Below are 16,343 nucleotides of genomic sequence, written 5' to 3' on the forward strand. Positions count from 1 at the left end.
CCTCCTCTGCCCTGGTGACTTCCTGCAATATACTTACTACTTACTATCCCTCCTCCCTGTTTTACTTTTTTCCCTCTGGATTTTGTTTTGTTGGCTCATTTATCGTGCTTACTATCCACCCCCATCTCTAGAAGGTAAGCTCCACAAGGAGATGGATATTTTGGTCTGTTTTATTCACTGCCGTATCCCCAGTGCCTAGAACAAGGCCTGGCATATGGTAGGTGCTCAATGAATGGCAGTTGCTTACAGATCAGGAGATTTCACATAAAGGTCTGGATTTCTGGTTCCTCTTGTACAAGTGGGGGGTTCTGGGAACACCGGGCCATAGTGATGCCTGGGTGGTGCTGAGTGTTGGCTGCCCCTTTTAAGTGGGCATGTACTTCCCTGGGCCACCACAGTACCATCCCCCTGGCCAGCTTCACCTACTGGGGCCACCAGCCTGGCCCCCTTAGGTGTCTGAGTTTGAGACTCCTGGTGAGACATGCCAGGCTGAGGCTCAGGGGTGGGTGGAAAACCTTCTAAGGCCCCTGGTGCGGACCCCTAGCCGCCTTCCTGCTCCACCCCTGCTGGCGGCCGGGGCCTCCTGGAATGCCCCACACGGCCAGAGCCGAAACAGCACCCGCCTGCTCTTCGCAGCTATTAAAATGCCTGTATCAGTATCAAAGAGAAAATGCCAGGCGGCTACTCACTTCCCCCAGAGAATGCAGAGAGGCCTGGCCTTGGGTTTCGGGGCCACTCCCTCCCTGTGCTTGGTCCTGGGGCTCTTAAAGGGCTCATGCTCTACCTGGGTCTCTGTAGTATGTGGGTGGGCCAAGTCCCGTTGTGGAGGATGGAGTCCAGAGCAGGTGAGCTCTGTACTCCACACTGTGACCTTGACCCCGGTACCTCCCTTCTGGGACAATCTGTAAAATGGGGCTGTTGCCCGCCCGCCCCCCCCCCCCCCCCCCCCGCCAACTGCCTACGTGTTGCTGTAGAAAGGGCCTTGGAAACCATAAAGCATTTACCAGGAGGAATTATACAATAAGTTAATGTTAATAATAGCTACACATATTGAGCAGCATATGTCAGGGACTATGCTAAGTATTTTGGTGGAAAATGTCCTTTAATAAGTAATTTTTTAAAGAATTTTATTTGGGTTGCCTGAGTGGCTCAGTTGGCTAAGCATCTGACTCAGCTCAGTTCTTGATCACAGGGTCACAAGTTCAAGCCCCATGTTGTTGGGCTCCATGCTCCATGTGGAGACTACTTAAAAAAAAAAATTTTATTTATTTATTCATGAGGGACACAGAGAGAGGCAGAGACACAGGCAGAGGGAGAAGCAGGCTTCCTGTGGGGAGCCCGATGTGGGACTCGATCCCGGGATCCAGGGATCACAGCCTAAGCCGAAGGCAGACACTCAACCACTGAGCACCCAGGTGCCCCTAATAATTAATTTTCGATATTAGCATATGACTCCTATTAGAACCCACCTGCCTTTGGTGACTGTGGTAGGACTCTATCTTAGGTTAGCACAGATGGCCTCAAACTCTGCTGAGGCGTCCACTACACGCAGAGCATGGCTGTGTCAATATGGGCTTGCACTGCATTAGGGAGTGCCAGGACCTTGGGGTCTAGTTCCCAACCCTCCCACTGAGTATTGAGCAAGAGATACAATCCCTCTGGACTTCGATTTCGTCATCTACAAAATGGGACTAATATTGGGTTATCCACTGGACTACACAGGATGGGATAAAATGAAATGAGATCAAAAAGCAAGAGAGAGTGTCCAGATGTGAAGAACAGTGAGCAGCTGCTATGCTAGCTTGTTTTTCATGGTGGTGGCCAGGCGAAGGCCACTTCTCTCTTGAGCTGGTGGCAGGACTGTCTCCCCACGTCTGCCCCGTGAGGCCCGCCAGGCCCCGGGCACTGCTGCAGAGAGGTGGTCAAATTTTCTGCTATGGCCCTGTTCCTGGGAAACTCTGAACCCCTTTCCTGGGAAAAGGGAGGGTGAGTGAGGGTCCTGCCCGCAGCCCACCCTTTGACCTTGATGACTAGAAGTGAAAGAAGGATCTGCCCACTGCAATGACCCCCCTGAGCAAAGCTCCAGTCCCTACGCCAGTGTCTGGTTACAATGCCTGGCACAGAGTGGTGCTTGATCCCATCTGCTAGAGCCCTTTTCATTACCCTGGGCCATCCTGCTACTGGGCTGGCGCCCTGGTAGAGACTGAGCCAGTTTTTGGAGGGCAGGGCCTGGTCTGCTGTTTTGATCCACACTTGAACTGAATTAATCACTTTGAGGTCTGCCTCCCAGCACCCATCCCTGTGGTGCTAAGGGGGACGTGGGCTTGGGCCTGGGCTTCACCAGCATTTGGATAGATGGAGATGGGAGAGGAGGGCATTCTGGTGAGGAGCAAAGGCGCAGACACAGGACAGAAGCTGTGGGGAGTCGGCCCATGGGCCTAATCGCAGGGATGGAAGGAAGGGGCTGGCCCCACAGATGGGCTTTGTTGAGGGGTCAGGCCCATGGGCGGCTGCACGCCCCGGAGCACAGGCAGATCAGTGTGGGGAAATCAAAACGGAGGAAATTGAGACGCTCAACCCACATCCACCCAAACTGGACTCGCCCCTTCTGCTCTGGGGGCCAGGCGGAGGTGCCATGGGGTGTGTCTGGGGAGCTGTCTTCTTCTTCCCTCCACAATTCTCTTTGTGCAACAGACCTGGCATACGATCACAGACTCCCAGGACTATGAAACAGGGGCCCGAGGGGCCGCCAGATGCCACGGGCTCCCTCTGCCCCCCTCTTTCACCAGAACCACAGAGCAGTGTTGCTCCAGGCTCTACGGATCAGAAAAAGCCAGGGGAAGGAGGTGAATGCCCCTGTGTGAGCTTCCAGCCTTCATATGAGAAAGTCCCTCCTTTCAGCTACTCTCTGCCTTGCTGCTGCCTCAGGGAGTCAGGCAGGGGGGCCCTGGAACTATGTAGACGTGAGGGGGAGCCAGGTGGTCATGGGGCCTATAGCCAAAGGTCAAGGGGCCTGGGATTGTCTCCGGGTCTGGTGCAGGATGAAGCAGGGTCCCCTACACAGAGCAGGAGGGGCCGAGGTGAGAGTGCTGGAGTGGAAGCCAGGAGCCTCTTCCCTCCTTCCCTCCTTTCAGCAAGTGGCTGTTAAGCATCCTCGCATGCCAGGGCCATGCAAATGCCAGGACACACGGGACCAGATTCAGGAGCTTACTCGCCAGGCCGGCGGACAACAGTCTACAAACCGCACACAGCAACGAGAACTCTGCAGCCACTGTCATCAGGCTCTGGGCGGGCAGGGGTGAGGCTGTCCAGGCTGGTTCATTGTGGGGAAGTGACGGCAGGGCTGAGACCTGAGGGTCACCAGCAATTAACCAAGGTGAGAGCCGAGGTGCAGGGAAACAGCTGAGCCCTGACACCATAATGAGCTTCTTATGGACAGGCAGGGGTCCAGCATCGAGGAATCCATACAGCACTCGCAGCAACTCACTCATGAACGAGGAACCCGAGACAGAGAGAGCAGGGGCTGACTTGCAGCCAGGAGGGGCAGAGGCCGGGTCTGAACCAGGAAGCCCGGTCCCTGCTCTGCACACCTGTGATGGGTGCGAGGGGATGGCTCTGGCCCTTTCCAGAAGATTGCCGTACCTATTACTAGAAGGCCGGGCTCTGCTCAAAGCACTTGTTTTACCTTTTTAAATTCTAAGAACAACACTCAATCAGAGGGAGGCACTCTTTACTATCATCACCCCATTTTTTAGAGGTACAACCCAAGGCACAGAGAGGTTAAACAACTCGCCCAACATCACATGGCCAGTAACTTAGCAGAGTGGGACTTGAACCCAGCAATCTGGCTCCAGAGCCTGTGCTCCTAGGTCTGACTGGATAGGACCGTGTGGCTGGACTCGGAACGTAAGGGAAGGGGAGCCATGAGGCAAGAGAGGGGGGCAAGGGCTGAGCCCTTCAGGCCTCCGGGACCGCATTAAGCAATTTGGTCTCTGGCCTGAGAACAATGGGAAGTTACTGAAGACTTATAATTAGGGGGTTGTGGTGATTGTATTTAGAGCTTTTAAAAGGATCACCCCGGCTGCTGTGCAGATGCTGAAAGGGACGGGGCAGGGTGAAGGGGAGCAGGTGTGTTAGGAGGCTCCTGCCACGGCCCAGGTGACTGTGGGCTGCCCCACTGGGGTAGGGCAAGCAGTGATGGAGAGAAGGGGACAGGTCTGCAGGCAGCGGGGCCTGGAGTAGGTGCAGCCAGAGGCCAATGCCTCCTCAAATGAAGGGGTGTTGGGGAGGGGAAGGCTTCCTGCATATTGAGTTTGAGGTGCTTTCAAGACATGCTGAAGGGGTGAGATGGTGGGTGTAGAGATGGGCCTGCTGCTCTGACAAGATGAAGAACACAGCCATTGCAGCCAGAACAGTCAGCTGCAGCAGGCAGTGAGCTCCCTGTCACTGTGGGTATGTAAGCCTGAGAACTAAGGGTATTGTCAGGGCGATTCCCGGGTATAGTTCATAGCTCCCTTTCTCCCAACACTCTGGTTCTAAAGAGTGGGGAGAGGCTGGAGGTGGCAGGACCATCCTCTGACCTCCCACACACACGGAGTCTCCCTCTACCCTTAGGAAACTGCAAATGGCAGCTCATGGGGACCAAGCTCTTCCTGGAAGAGCCCTAGCTAATGCCCCCTTGAACCAGCCCCCTCTCTGCACCCTTGTCCCCAGAGGTCCCCCCTCCCATCCTGCCCCACAGGCCACCTTGCCAGAGTGTGACCTGATGCGGAACACCTCGCAGTGATGGCTTAAGAGGCACCTTCCTGGGGCATCTGCAGCAGAACAAGCACCTGCAGGACTGCAGACCCCTGGACCCTGCAACAGCCTTCTTGGGGAAGATGTGTCTTCAGGGGGCCCTAAGGCCTCCCCGTAACTTAACAGAGAGGTGTGAGCCCCGTGCAGGAGGGCGGGGTGGACAGGAGAAGGACTGAGTGAAGGGAGACCAAGGCTGGGCCAGGGCACTGGGAAGGCCAGAGGCTAGGGTGGGCGTGGGTGGAGAGGAGAGGAAGGGAGGCTGACAAGGCCCAGGCCGCGTGGACTCTAGCCATGTGGCTTCAGGAAGACCCACAACAGGCTCTAGCACAGGAGACAGGGGCTCCGTGTGCCCCTGGAAGGCTGTGCCCAGCCTCTCAGGCAGGCAGTTCCTCCTCTTCGTGTGTGGCTTGCCCTTTGAAGGGGAGCCCCTGCTGCCAGCAGCCTGATCCCCGCCCTTTCGGCCACCAAGAATTTTCTGCAGGGAGGCCCCCACCCTGGCGCAAGGGGCATTTGGTGTGCAGATGGGTGGGGGGGGGCGTGTCCACAGGGAGCTGCTGCCAGGGTCTGCCGGCGGCACAGAAGACACCCAAGAGAGCCAGGGACCCCTGTCTGCCCCAGCCTTCCCAGGCCCTCCTGAGATCCTGGCCTCAGTTTCCCTTGAAGAAGCCTGCTGACTTCCTTTATTTAACGAGGACTCAACAAGCTGCTTCTGAAAGGGACATCATGCAACTAAAAGACATGAGAAGATTCCTGAGACTTCTGAAACCTTCCTCCTGGAGGGCAAACCCTCAGTTGATTTTATTTTTCAAAACCAAAACAAACTCCAAACCCCAAACCCCAAACTCCAAATCCCAAACCAATCTCCTTCTTTAAGCTCCCTACACTTTCAATCTGTGCATTGTGTGGTAGCACTTTTACGGACACCTCATTGTGACCCTCATTCCTGCCAGCACCAGCTTCTCGGCACTGTCTGGGACCCAGGTGAGGGGTCTGGGTTCAGTCGTGTGGGATGCCCCTAAAGTCTGTCTCTCTCTGTCTCAGGGGCTTCCAGCCATGCTTGTTAAACACCCCACTACAAGACCCTACCCATGGCATTCACTTCGGGATTTAGGGGAGAGGGTCAGCCTCGGTGTGCTGCTCCCAGCTGACACTCTGTAACCAGGGCCAGGTCTTCGAGACTGTGCAGATATGAGAGTAACTTTAAAGAGTCCAGTTGTGGATGCCTGGGTAGCTCAGTCAGTTAAGCATCTGCCTGAGGCCCAGGTCACAATCCTGGGGTCCTGGGATCGAGCCACGCTTCAAGCATCCTGCTCAGCGAGGAGTCTGCTTCTCTCTCTCCAACCTGCTCATGGTCTATCACTCCCCCACCCCTCTCTCTCTCTGTCTCTCTCTAATAAATAAATACAAATCTTTAAAGGGTTCAGTTGCTCAGAGCTTCTACCAGTTTTTCTCCAAAAAGAGACATTCAGGCGGCTGCACGGACGGGCAGCTAGACACGTATTACACCGTAAAGTGGCTGCAGGTAAGGGGAACAACGAATAAGCTAGGGCAGGGTGATAAACAGGAACTGGGATTGGCGCTTAAACAGGAACTTCTGCTGGAGGACTACCCGGTATCACAGGCTGAAACCCAGATTTGGTGCTAAGCTTTAAGTGCCCGAGAGACAAGACCCGATCCATCCCTCCTGGGAAGTCAAGCATTCTGGAAACCAAGGCTGGACGGGGATTTCCCTGACTCCTCCTCACCGAGGCCTGATGTCACAAGCAGTATCCTCTGTGTCATCTTACAGCAAAGATGGTAACGCAGGCCTGATGCCAAGTCAGTTTAGTCAACGCCACCCCTGAGGGAGCTGAACCAGACTGAACAGGTCCCTAGCCCCTGGTCTTCATGACCTGCCTCAGCTGACTTAGTAGGGTTTGGCACTTTATACAGATGGTGTATACTAGTGGCTTTAGAGTGCCAGCTCTGGGGCCAGACTGCTTGGGTTCAAGGCCTGGCTCTGCTACTCACTAGCTGTGTGACCTGGGGAAAGTCTCTTAACTTCTCTGGGCCTCCATTTGTCTCTTCTGTAGGAATATAAAACATAAAATTGAAAAAAATTATAAATCTTTAACCACTTCAGAGGATCATTTTGAGAATTAAATGAATTAAAAGATGGTAGAAATCTTTGAACAGTGCTCCACAAATACTAGCTAATAATAAAACTTATGGGCAAGGTACAACCCCGTCTTACCTCCTCCTCTGATGCTGAGACAGGAGGTCATGATTGTAGCTGCTAATAACTGAATGATTTCATTTAATCCCGCAACCACCTGTGAGGAGGATGTTGCGGTCCTCATTTTCCAGATCAGGACGCTGAAGCTCAGGTCACACAACCAGTGAGTGGCAGAGGTTCAAGTGACATCACATGCCCTGGACTTGCCCAATTCACTGTTTTGCCCAAACCAGGAATGTGCCGGGCAGCCTGGGCAGGTGAAGAGGAAGCTCCTGACTGTGGGGAGGAGAGGATGGGAGGGGACGGGAGGGGATGGACGCCCTCAGCTGCTCTGTCCAGGCGGGAACACAGCACACTGAACCAGCCCCACTCTCCCAGCCTGCCCTAGGAGGCAGCCCTGACTTAGGAGGAGTTAATCATTTCCTCTTCTGCTGGTCGCTGTGAGACACCCACCTCCAGGGTGCACCCCTGAGCAGATGCTGAGCACACCGCAGGGTCTGGGGCTGGGGGTGTGAGTAGGGCAGCCAACTGAGACGGCTTCACCAGCCTCTAGCAGAGGGACCTTAAGCCAGCGAAGAAGTACTAAGGGTGGTCTACACTCTGCGCTTATGCTCAGACCACATCCTGGAGGCAGTGAGCCCTTAACCCCACCATAGGATCATGTGTGATCCATTGCAGAGACAGGATATTTAAAGGCAATGGAGAGAATTGGCTGCACAATGCACTTGGGGCCGAGCCACGGATGGCAAATAGATGCTCCCCGCACACTGACTCTAATAGACGGGGCGTGGCAGTCTGGAGTGCTGTGTTGAGAAGGATCCTGAGGCCCACCTAGGCTCACGGGGAATGTGTTCAGGGGTTAGGAATGACTGCCGTGGTTCTGGGACAAGAGAAGGCAGCACAGACCACGTCTACACTTACTTTGCAAGTTCTGCAGGAAGTCAGAGCAGGGAGAGAGCCCATTTTGGGTTGGAGTGGTCTGAGGAAGGCTTTCCAGAGGGCACGGGGCAAGCTGAAGATGATTAGGAGTAAGGAAAAAAAGACATCTTTTCTGAGAGTGTCAAATGGTGAGACGTTACTCAAGGCAGACGGCATCTTGTCTCAGATGCTTTGACTTTCCCACCACCCTCCTAGGAGAGTTGGCGACTTAATGAGGTCCTCAGTCTGGTTCGGAGCTACCTGCTAGTTTTAAGATCTTTGGAGAACCTGTAAAACATTAACAACTCTCCCTGGTATTATCTGTAATAAATATCGCTCTGTATTTTTCTTTTAACTGAGAGTCACGAAATCGCTCTTGATCTCGAACACCAACTCTCACGAGTTAGTGGCCATTTCCTGGAGAAGTGTTGAGAAGGATTCTGAAGCCACACTCGAGCTCAATGGGAAAGTGTGCCGCAATTGATTAACAATGCCTGCTGAGGCCAGGGACCTGGGAGTGGAGAGCACGCCCGCAGTGTCTTTGCCACCACTTGATCAGACAATTAATTATAGTCTGGAAGGGAGGTGTGGTGTGGAACCTGGTTTCGGAGCCTCCAGACCTGTTTTCTTATCTGTAAGAGAGGGGGCTGGGATTGAGAGGCTCTGAGGATCTTCCCTCCCTTAACTCCCACAAGACCGCTCATGCACTTACTGCATGCGGAGTCAGACACAGCAGCTGGCTGCATGGCTGGCTGCATGTGAGGGCACCTGGACTCAGGGTTTGTCTGAAGACCGAGGCCCAGGCTTCTGTGATCTACAGGCTACACCCCCAGGAGCACATACGTTCCCTGGAAGACCCCGCTCCTGTCCTCTTTCCAGCATTTCAACCATAGGAGACTGAGATGGGACTCCCCCATCCGGAGCCCCAGTCTTGCAGACACTGCTTTGATCTCTCCCCCGAATGCTCCTCTGGAAAAAAAACACACAATAAAAGGCCCCTGTCTACACCCTATAAATGTGAGCCATTCCTGTTACAGTTATGTTTAGGGATGAGAGAGTCTGCCTGGGGTTCCTCAACATTTTAGCCTGGAAGTTTCACCCCCTACCCCCCACCCCGCCCCCACACCACCATCAGGAAATTCCTAGAGGTGGAAAATGCCCTTAACACCCAAAGGATCGGATCATAGAGAGCGGAGTGGGAGGGTGGGGTGGTACAGTGATATTAGTCTTCTCATCTGTAAAATGGGACAATGAGAGCGTCAGTCCCTTAGGGAGGCTGGGAGGACTGAAAGAGGCCTCGCACACAGCACTGGCTGCTGTATGTACCACATAAACACGAGCCATTCCCATTGGGGGGCCGTTACTCCGACTGTCAGGGAAGGGGAATCTGCTTGGCACCCCCCAATGCCCAACAGCTGCTGACACCGTTGCTCCCACTTGGCCTGGATTTGGCTATTTTAACCTCCAGTCCCTTCTCTTTCACGCACACCCTCTGCCCAGCCCCGGGTGACATCTGATTTCCTCCATTTGGGACATTCCAGTTTCTTTCTTTACAGCAAGCAAACCAAGCAACAGGCAGCTGGAGCGCTCATTAAGGGTCCCAGCCCAGGAGAGAGGCACCAACAGGGGAAGAGTTGGGGCCTGAGGTCTGGAAGCCACACTGCCAGCTCCCCACAAGCTGGCGCCCCGCCCCCATGCTCCTCTCTCCCCTCTGAGCCTCCCCTCGGTGGCCAGGCCCCTCAGATCCAGGCCTTCTGCCGGCATCTGCCTCTGGCCGGCCTCCTTTCCAGCTCCTCTCCCACTGGGTTCCCTCGGCCTGGCCTTCCGCCTGCTTCTCAGATTCGTCTCTGCCCAGCAGACCGCATTCCCCGCTGGGATGGGTGGCGTGCACGTGCCCCTGGGTTCCTGCCTCCGGCCGACGCCTAGGCTGTTCCTGCAGTTCTCACCAGGACGGCCCTGTTCAATGCCCTTCCTCACCTGCTCCAAGACAGCTTGCCTGCTCCAGAGCCCAGGGAGCCCTCTGGAAGCCCTCATATGGGCCTGGGACCGGGGCAGGGCCTTTGGTGGCAGCACTTCCTAGGGCATCCTCCCATCTGCCATCTCCCCAGACTCTACCTGTGCGCACCCAAGAGGGGGTCAGAGAAGGAGCCTGAGGTTCGGGGGGATGGCGTGGCTTGTTGAAGGCCACACGGCTGCCAAAGCCCTGCTGGCATCCTGGGTTTGGGGCGCCTGCACTCATGGGGTGCCTGTGCGCCCTTTGGAGCAGGAATTGTCTGTATGTCCATGTCACGGAATCACGCTGCTAAGGAAACCACTTCCCCGGCTCTCCTCTGCCTTTTCTTCTCACTGGGGGCCCTGGTCCCACTTCTCGGCCTCTCCCTGTCCGCACCTTTGCCCTTTGCTCAGACCTGGACGAGCACACCTTTCCTGGCCCAGAAGTAGCTCACTCCTAGGGCAGAGCTGTCCCACAGAACTTTCTCTGATGATGTGTATGCTCTATATCTGCACTGCCCAACTGGTAGCCACTAGCCTTGGGCGTCTCTTGAGCACCGACCTGAAATGTGGCTAGTGCGACAGATCAACTCAATTTTCAATTTTATTTGATTTTAGTTACTGTAATGAGTCACGGTGGAACTGTACTGGACGGTGCAGCCCTTAGAGTGTCCCTCCCTGAAGCCTGGGCCCGTAGGCCCCACCCAGGGGGTGCCTTCCAGGGCCATCTCCCCACAGAGGAGGCTGCCCACCACCTCCACCCACAGGACCAGACCTCCCTCTGGCTCCAGGGCCCACTGCTACTGCCCCCAGTGACCCCCCTGCAGCCACCGTCCCCGTTCACCCCATTCTGTCCCTCCCTGCAGCCCAGTCCCAGCCTCAGCCCCCTGTGGCCTGTGCCAGCCTCTTGTCTGGCCTTCCTGCTCTGCCCTGCTCTCCCTCCCACTCCAGGGGCACAGCCGCCCCGCCTCCAGCCCTTCCGTGGCTCCCCAGTGTTCTCACATAGACCTAATGGTCTCTAAGGGGCCCTGGCTCTCTCCAGCCAGACTTTCCACCTCTCAGTTCCCCAAGGCAAACCCCTCCCTCTGGCTTCCAACCTTCAGAAGCCGTTCCCTTTGCCCCTTGGAACAAGGCCCCTCCACTCATCCCCTTCTGCCTGGAAGTCTCGGAGTCTCCCTTTAAGACTTCGCTTGAAAATCACTTTCCCAGGAAGCCACTGCTGTCAGGTACGCTGCATGTTAATACGTTCCCCAGACCTCCTCTGCTCCCATCACCCTAGCATTTTTCATATGACATGGTCACTGCCTGGTGACCTATTTGTGCCCTATTTGCCTGTGAGCGTCCCCCCACCCCTCCACACATGCACACACAGTGCCTGAACCACAGCTGGCTCTCAGGAAGCGTTTGCCGACTGACTGACTGAGGATGGACAAAGGAAGGTGGCAGGACACAGTGAAGAGCACTGGAAGTGGGGCCAGGAACTTTGGCTCTAGTTCTGGATCTTGCCATGTGACCGGGGTAACCTACTGCCCCTCCATGGGCCTTAGTTTCCCCATCTGTCAGATGGGGGTCAGTTCAGATGCTCTGGCAGATGAGAGGTCTAGAAGTCAGCTGGTGCACAGGAAGCCACAGTTTGCAGAAGAGGAATCACACTGCCCAGTCCCCAGGCCCCGCGGGCATGAGACTTGACATGGCTAAGTCTCAGGGCGAGGAAGCCACGCTCTGGGGCATGCCCTGGCCAGCAGCAGGGGACAGGGAGGGGAGAGGATGGAGAGAGGCACTGAGCTGAGCTTCCAGGGTCAGATCCTTGCCCCTCAGCAGCCAGGGCCCCTGAGATAACATGGGGGGAGCCCTCACTGCCCCGACACCATCTCCACCACCCAGCCAGCCCTGCGTGCATTCTCAGACAGCTGACAGAGGCCGCTGGCTCAGGCAGTTGAGCCCAGACACTTCCCAGGGGACTTGTGGGTGGCCTGCCAGAGTCCTGGGTCCCCTGGGTCCTGGCAGGGCATGGGAATGAGCTGCTGGCAGCAGCCATGGGTGCACGTCTGGTATCAGTAAACTTGCACTGGGGCCACCCTCTCTGGTCCTGTGACCTTCATCTCCTTGACCACACCAGAGACCTTCTTTGGCGACTCTCAGCCTTCGCCTGGTAGTGGAACCGCAGAGGAGCCGGCTGTAGGGAACTGGAGCGTCGTGCCAGAATGGCCACGACCCCAAGCTGGGTTCCAATGCTTGCCACCTGCCATTTCAGGAGCTCAGAGGGGTGAGGGTATTTGCTCCAGGTCACACAGCCTCTAAGTAGCAGTATAGGGATGAAACCACCTCCCTGCTCTTTACTGTTCCACACCAGCTCCCAGTAAGTAAGAGGTCCCCTCCAGTTCCCCCACAGGGAAACCCTCCATGGCCAGCCCTTTCCAGGACCTCTTCCCAGACCACTGCAGCTGTCACCTGTGGGTGCTCTCCTTCATTTGAGCCCTGCATCCCTTGTGCCGTCCAGAGCCTCCTAAGTCACCAGGAGTCACCCTCCTACTGGCAGGCTCTTCCTCTGGTGGCACCAGTGAGCCTGCAGGTCCTCAGAGTGCCATGGCTAAGAAACGCTAATGGCTTTTAATCCACTTAGGTTCAAGGACATTTCAGATTTCAGAAGGGGGTTAAACTCAGCGTCCTTTCCCCAGAAAAAACACACAGACATAAGATGATGGGGACCATGGATAAGAAACCCGGCTTAGAAACAAGAAGGTGTTTGAGCCCAAGGACTGCTGAACCAGGGAGAGCCACACTTGGGTCCCCTAGCGGCCTGGGGCAGTGGGCAGGGACCAGGACACCAGTCTGTCCCCCTCAGCCCCTTGGATGACTCACTCCCTCACCCGCTCTTCCCGGCTGAACGTGGCAATAAAAAATCAGGCAGCGCTGATCCTCAAGGGATGGATGGGGAGGGCCGCGGGGGCCCGGCAAGGCTCAGCCCGGGCCACCGGGCACACATCCCGCCGCGTGGGCGCTGGGCGGCTCTCGCACCGCCTGGCGGGGCGCCGGGAGGGGGAAGTGGGGCCGGGCAGCCTCCGCGCGCCCTGCCTTCCTCCACCTGCCCCGCGCGCCAGGCGCTCTCAGCGCGGGGCGCGGGGCGCGGGGCGCGGGGCGCGGGGGGCGCCTGCCGGCGGCGGGGGCGCGGGGATGCCACGCACGCCGCCGGGGTCCTCCGGGTCCCCCGAGTGCCCGGCAGGGCAGCGTCGGTCCCCGCCCCGCCCCCAGCCCCGCCGGCAGACAGCTCCTGCGGGCCCCGCGCGCACCGCACCGCCTGGAGAGCAAGCGCCCCGCCGCGCCCGGGGCCGCGAGTTTGGAGGCTGCGCGAGGGGGCGCCGCGGGAGGGACGCAAGCCAGCAACAAAGAGCACAGACCTCGTCCAGCAGTTGGTTGACTCGTCCCAAAATAGCCGTCTCCATTTGCTGCTCCCCACGCTCCGCTTCCAGGCGCAGCACCCGGGCCTGCAGCTCGGCGGTCCGAAAGTGGGCGAGCAGGCTGAGCGCCAGCGAGCACAGGGCCAGCGCCAGCAGCCCGCACGCCCCCGCGCTGGGCAGCCGCGCGCAGCGCTCCGCCGGCGCCACCGCCTGCGCCCCCGTCGCGGGCGCGCCCGGATCCCCCGGGCCGCGGGCACCCGCTGCGGCCGCCTTGCGGGCGCGCTCCGCTACCATGCCCCCGCGTCTTGAGAACCAATAAATAAATAAATAGAATAAATAAAGGCTGGAGCCGCTGCCCAGAGGCGCGATCCGAGCTGCGGGCAGGGGCGGGGGGGAAATGTCCCTTCCCTTTGCTCCCGGCAGAGGATGGAAAAATGAGCGGCAGGAGGGGGAGAGCCGGGAAAAACCCGCAGCCGGCGGCAATCGGGGTACACCCAGGTGCGCAGAAAGTTCCTCCGCAGAAGGTTCCAAGTCCAGGGAGGCTGGGGAACGGGGAGGCGCTCCCTCTCCGCCCGGTCTCCCCCTGCGAGCGTCTGCAGCGTCCCGGGGCCGCGCTGCGCCCTCCGTCCTGCTCGGGGTCTCGCGTCTCGGCGGCGCGCGGGTCTCAGTCCCGGGGCGGAGGGGCGCGCGCGGAGGGCCCCATGGGCAGAGGTGGGTCGTGGCCGCGGCCGAGGAGCGTTGGGGCCGATTCCGGCGCCTCTGTAACTTGACACACGAGCTGCGGCTGAACGGATCGGATGAGCAATCCGTGCTACTTCCCAAACTAATCTCTCCCACCCCCCTCCCTCCTCCTCCTCCTCCTCCCCTCCTCTCCTCCACCTCCTGCGGGGCCGACGGCTTGGATTTATTTATTTATGCAAACTCGCCCGGGGTGGGGGGCGTGGTGTGCTGGGCCCCGCCGCCCCTGCCGGCCGGCCCGGGAGCCCCTCTCCCGCGCTCCCTGTCCCCTTTGAAGTGACACTCGGGGTTATTTATAGGCAGGAAGGGGGTGTGGAGTGGAGCGGGGGCTTTACTTCTCGCCCTTTCTCCGGATTCACACCGAGGGCCCTCTCCGCCTTCCACCCAAGTCATGGGGCCAGGCATCACTCTGCTTTCTGAAAAGTTGTTGAAAGGCGGCCTTCGGGATCCTCCGAGGAGCCTGGCTGTCTTATTGTGGGGCACCTGGATGGATCTCCAGATCCTGAGCAGGACGATCTAAATCCCTTGGGTCACTATTGCTCCCACGTCCACGTGCCTCGGTCCCCCCCCCCTCCCTCCCATCCCAAGCCAGTTTCACGCTGGGTTCTGAACCTCCTGAGTCCTGCAGCTGCCCCCACCCCCCAGCCTTTGGTGGGGCTCATTCCGCCCACCACATCTTTAACATCTTTCTCTGGGGTGAAAAGTCAGTCCTCCAGGGGGCAGCGGAACTGGCCTTCTGTTGTTTTCTTCAGGACCCAGACCTAAGGAGGAGACTAAAACTGAGCAGAAAGGTTCATTCCAAGGTACCTGAGAGTCAGGTCCTGATCCTTCCCCTTCCTGCCCGCCACTGATCTGAGACCCCTCCCAAGCCTCTGCTGTCAGAGCAGCCTGCCCAAACACCCCAGCCATCAGAGGTAAGCAATGCTGACTCCCTCCCTGTGCAAGAGTCCTTTAGAGCTAACCTCGCTCCCTCCTGCTGTCATTTCTTTGGCTCCAGTAGAGAATAACTGGTGGTCAGAGGGCATTTTGTAGTTTCCTCTCTTGTCACCTCCCCCACTTTGAGTGATATTGTATCCCAAAAGAACTTATCTCCCTGCACCTCTTGACATTCCTGCAAATGAGGTGGTGGGATTGACTTCCCAGAGAAAGCCTGTGTCCCAGTGACAGTGGGCAGGGGGTGAAAGGCTGGCCTTGGGGATGTGAAATTGCAGGTGGGGGTGACAGGAGTGTTGCAATTCCGTTTTAGAAGAACATGTGTGCCAACTTCACATTGCATATTGACTTGGTGGGGCCTGATAGCTCATAGAGTATCGGGGCACACCTAACAGTGTAGCGTGGTGACAGTAGCGTGGTGACCCAGCGCTCACACGGAATCAAGGCTGTAGCGTTGTGGCTGGGTCACTCAGCCCCATGGGGGACCACGGGGATAGAAGGTGATGCTGCGGAAAGCGCCGGTGGCCAGGGGTTCCAGGTCAGTGCCAGCTCTAGCATTTCCTTCCTGTGGGGAACCCCGAGTTTCCCCACTCCTGTTGGAGGTCTCTCCATCGGGATGTGCAGACAACCCCGGGGCGAACACGCGCGTGTGGGTGACCAGCAGGGGGCGCCAGAGAATTTCTGCACTAAGATAACAGGGATTTGGATCCAGAGATTCAGGGGCTTGGATCCTCTACCTTCTCCCCCTTCCCACTCCCCAGGCTGGTAAGAATGGAGAGACTGAACTGCGGGGCTAGTTCCATTCCTCATGCATTCCGCAGGCTGATCTTTCCCCCTTTCTGGACGTTCGGAGCCCTCAGGAATGCCAGGGTGGTGAAACCCTTGATTTGGGGCTGGAGCATCCTCTGTGGCTGGAAACAAGGAGGAGGTCCAGGGCAAGACTGACCCCAGCATCACAAACGTCATGGCTGAGCCTTGGAGGCCTCCAGGGGACTCTAGAGCCCAAGAAACCTGAGTCTAAGTTGTGTCAAGCTTGGGGGAGTGCAGGTAAAGCGCTCAACACCCCACCTGGCACCCAGCAGGCCCTCAGCAATGGTACCTACTACTTCTTTAGGATTCAGGGTTGCTAGTGCCAGCCAACATGCAGCCACTTCTAGGCTCCGGGTTGGGAAACAGAAAGAAAGGTCAGTTCCAAGAGGAAGCAAATAAGTCACAGCCTCCATTTCCCATGACTGAGAGCTGAGGGTAGCCGCTGAGTCGGGGACCCTATCCCCAGATGTCCCTTCCCTTCTCTGTGCATGTTCTGGGAAATTCTGCTTTCTAGGGATGCACTGCTCACCACAGGCACAGAC

General features: G+C 57.3%; 1 protein-coding gene across 21 annotated transcripts in view; it reads right to left on the bottom strand.

Moving 5' to 3' along the window:
- Window positions 1–13,741, bottom strand: part of COL13A1 (collagen type XIII alpha 1 chain) — a 149,077-nt gene extending 135,336 nt beyond the window's left edge. For all 21 annotated transcript variants that reach the window (XM_041749345.1, XM_041749342.1, XM_041749350.1 and 18 more), the window contains exon 1: window positions 13,321–13,741. In XM_041749345.1, coding sequence (XP_041605279.1) covers window positions 13,321–13,614 — 294 coding nt within the window. In that variant the 5' untranslated portion in view covers window positions 13,615–13,741. The remainder of the gene's footprint in view (window positions 1–13,320) is intronic.
- Between the last annotated feature and the right edge of the window lie 2,602 nt (window positions 13,742–16,343).

The sequence above is a fragment of the Vulpes lagopus genome, chromosome 3 (genome assembly GCF_018345385.1).
Source record: "Vulpes lagopus strain Blue_001 chromosome 3, ASM1834538v1, whole genome shotgun sequence".
In the NCBI taxonomy this organism is placed as follows: Eukaryota; Metazoa; Chordata; class Mammalia; order Carnivora; family Canidae; genus Vulpes; species Vulpes lagopus.